The following is a 3,213-nucleotide window of genomic DNA, read 5'->3' as shown; positions in this document are numbered from 1 at the left end:
TCCAGATAACAAACTGTAAATACAAAAGTAACAGGACTCTAGAACATGTAGAACAGTCTATATCCAGATAACAAACTGTAAATACAAAAGTAACAGAACTCTAGAACATGTAGAACAGTCTGTATCCAGAAAACAAACTGTAAATACAAAAGTAACAGAACTCTAGAACATGTATAACAGTCTCTATCCAGAAAACAAACTATTTATTAATCAGAATTGTTTGTTACGACAAGCTATGTGAAGCGTATTTACTTAATATAATTGATGTTTTCATCAGGAGATTTAAAAATAATAAATTATCATTAACTATTCGTCAAGACAAGAAATGGAAGAAATAGGTACAAGTTAAAAGACTAATTAATTGTAGCTAGAAGACATAAAACACACACACACACTACCTTAAGGTAACCATCAGTAAAGGCATCTGTGTGATAGAGACGACAAGGGTCATACAGAAGAGTAGTACCATGAATGGAATCATCACTTCACAAGCATGTGGACAAGGTCCAGCTGTGGCAAGAGGAATGGCCATAACTTGTTGGGCAAGGGTTTTATTAGTAATTATACAGGCACAGCTGGTATAATTCTAAAATGAAACGAAACACCAAACTGTAACCTTTACCTATTATTAGAGTTAGTGTAAATGTTCTATATAAAATATATATATATACTCTTCTTCTATACAAAAGAAAGGGTTAGTATAAATGTTCTATGTAGAATACATATATATACTCTTCTATACAAAAGAAAGGGTTAGTATAAATGTTCTATGTAGAATACATATATATACTCTTCTATACAAAAGAAAGGGTTAGTATAAATGTTCTATGTAGAATACATATATATACTCTTCTATACAAAAGAAAGGGTTAGTATAAATGTTCTATATAAAATATATATATACTCTTCTATACAAAAGAAAGGGTTAGTATAAATGTTCTATATAAAATATATATATACTCTTCTTCTATACAAAAGGGTTAGTATAAATGTTCTATATAAAATACATATATATACTCTTCTTCTATACAAAAGAAAGGGTTAGTATAAATGTTCCATATAAAATACATACTCTTTCTATGTGCATGACATTACAGTTTCTTCTCTTTAAAATAGAAATATTAGAAACGTTTTGACAGTTTACTTTTACAATAGCCTAATGAATAATATATTTAAGTTGCGTCAAAGGAGCAGTATATGTTTCGTGAAATGAAACTCAATAACAACAAACACAGTTACTTGCTATTTATAACTTAAACAGCACCTATGTCACACAAGGTTAAGTACTAATTTAGTACTGGTGACCAGAGGGAAGGTTACCAGTCATTATCATCTACATAGCTACTCATAACTAAATAGTAGGAATAACTGTCACTTTTATAACGCACCTTCAATTGAAAATCCAAAGTGTGATCGGTGGTATATCAGGACTTAAACCTTTGACCCTCCAAGTTAATTCAATTGAATTTCAGTGTGAGCTTCTGTTACACTGATTCTTACTGTTACAATTAAAGATATTAATTCATAGCGTAACTGACAGATCAGGCACCAAATTATTACTTTACATAAAACATTATAAATCACTTTTCTAATTTTCTTCCAACATGAGTTTACCTTTTACTCGTATATATTTACTTCCTCTAATGGTTTTAGGCAACATTTATATCTGTAAACTTACAGGAGAATGCTTCTTGCTCTCCTGTAATGAATTTAGGCAACATTTATATCTGTAAACTTACAGGAAAATGCTCTTGCTCTCCTGTAATGGATTTAGGCAGTGTTTATATCTGTAAACTTACAGAAGAATGCTTCTTGCTCTCCTGTAATGGATTTAGGCAACATTTATATCTGTAAACTTACAGGAGAATGCTCTTACTCTCCTGTAATGTATTTAGGCAACATTTATATCTGTAAACTTACAGAAGAATGCTTCTTGCTCTCCTGTAATGAACTTACAGGAGAATGCTTCTTGCTCTCCTGTAATGAATTTAGGCAACATTTATATCTGTAAACTTACAGTAGAATGCTTCTTGCTCTCCTGTAATGGATTTAGGCAATATTTATATCTGTAAACTCACAGTAGAATGCTTTTTGTGTTGCCTAAATTCATTACAGGAGAGTTTATATCTGTAAACTTACAGAAGAATGCTTCTTGCTCTCCTGTAATGGATTTAGGCAACGTTTATATCTGTAAACTTACAGGAGAATGCTTCTTGCTCTCCTGTAATGGATTTAGGCAACATTTATATCTGTAAACTTACAGGAGAATTCTTCTTGCTCTCCTGTAATGGATTTAGGCAATATTTATATCTGTAAACTTACAGAAGAATGCTTTTACTCTCCTGTAATGGATTTAGGCAGTGTTTGTATCTGTAAACTTAAAATCAGACCACAGAAGTAAATATTCACACCCACACCAAATTATGCTTTAAAATTACTGCAAAAGTCAGAACATTTGTGCAAAACAGTTACTCTTATCTGCAAAGGTAAGTTTGAATATTTTTGGTTTAATACTTTCATAATAGCATATAAATAACTTAACAAAACAATACAACATAGGGTAATCTTACCTTAACCTCACCACCAAGAATGTGCCTGGGCCTAACTTCAGGACGACAACCAGCATGACATGGCGAGAAGTAAGTGATACCATTCTTACCACAGACAGGCTGTATGTCATTCAGAGAACAGTGACATCCTAGGTTACAGTCGGCTGTCAGGTTGACTTCAAATGGCTTAAGCTCGGGACTGAATTAATAAACAACACAGATTAGAAGCATAGAGTACTTGATTAATAAACAACATAGATTAGAAGTGTAGAGTACTTGATTAATAAACAACATAGATTAGAAGTGTAGAGTACTTGATTAATAAACAACATAGATTAGAAGTGTAGAGTACTTGATTAATAAACAACATAGATTAGAAGTGTAGAGTACTGGATTAATAAACAACATAGATTAGAAGTGTAGAGTAGTCGATTAATAAACAACATAGATTAGAAGTGTAGAGTACTGATTAATAAACAACATAGATTAGAAGTGTAGAGTACTTGATTAATAAACAACATAGATTAGAAGTGTAGAGTAGTTGATTAATAAACAACATAGATTAGACGTGTAGAGTAGTCGATTAATAAACAACATATATTAGAAGTGTAGAGTAGTCGATTAATAAACAACATATATTAGAAGTGTAGAGTACTCGATTAAT

The 3,213-nt window shown here is 31.3% G+C and overlaps 1 protein-coding gene across 1 annotated transcript in view; it reads right to left on the bottom strand.

Moving 5' to 3' along the window:
* Positions 1 to 357: 357 nt before the first annotated feature.
* Positions 358 to 3,213, bottom strand: part of LOC111084018 (solute carrier organic anion transporter family member 5A1-like) — a 7,284-nt gene continuing 4,428 nt past the window's right edge. Inside the window, exons 2-3 of the mRNA XM_022380790.1 lie at positions 2,571 to 2,748; positions 358 to 586 (exon numbers count right to left, since the gene is read on the bottom strand). Coding sequence (XP_022236498.1) covers positions 395 to 586; positions 2,571 to 2,748 — 370 coding nt within the window. The 3' untranslated portion in view covers positions 358 to 394. The remainder of the gene's footprint in view (positions 587 to 2,570; positions 2,749 to 3,213) is intronic.

Source organism: Limulus polyphemus, unplaced genomic scaffold (genome assembly GCF_000517525.1).
Source record: "Limulus polyphemus unplaced genomic scaffold, Limulus_polyphemus-2.1.2 Scaffold12851, whole genome shotgun sequence".
NCBI lineage: Eukaryota > Metazoa > Arthropoda > Merostomata > Xiphosura > Limulidae > Limulus > Limulus polyphemus.
The sequence above is the reverse complement of the archived record's forward strand: the minus strand, read 5'-3'. Positions and strand labels throughout refer to the sequence as shown.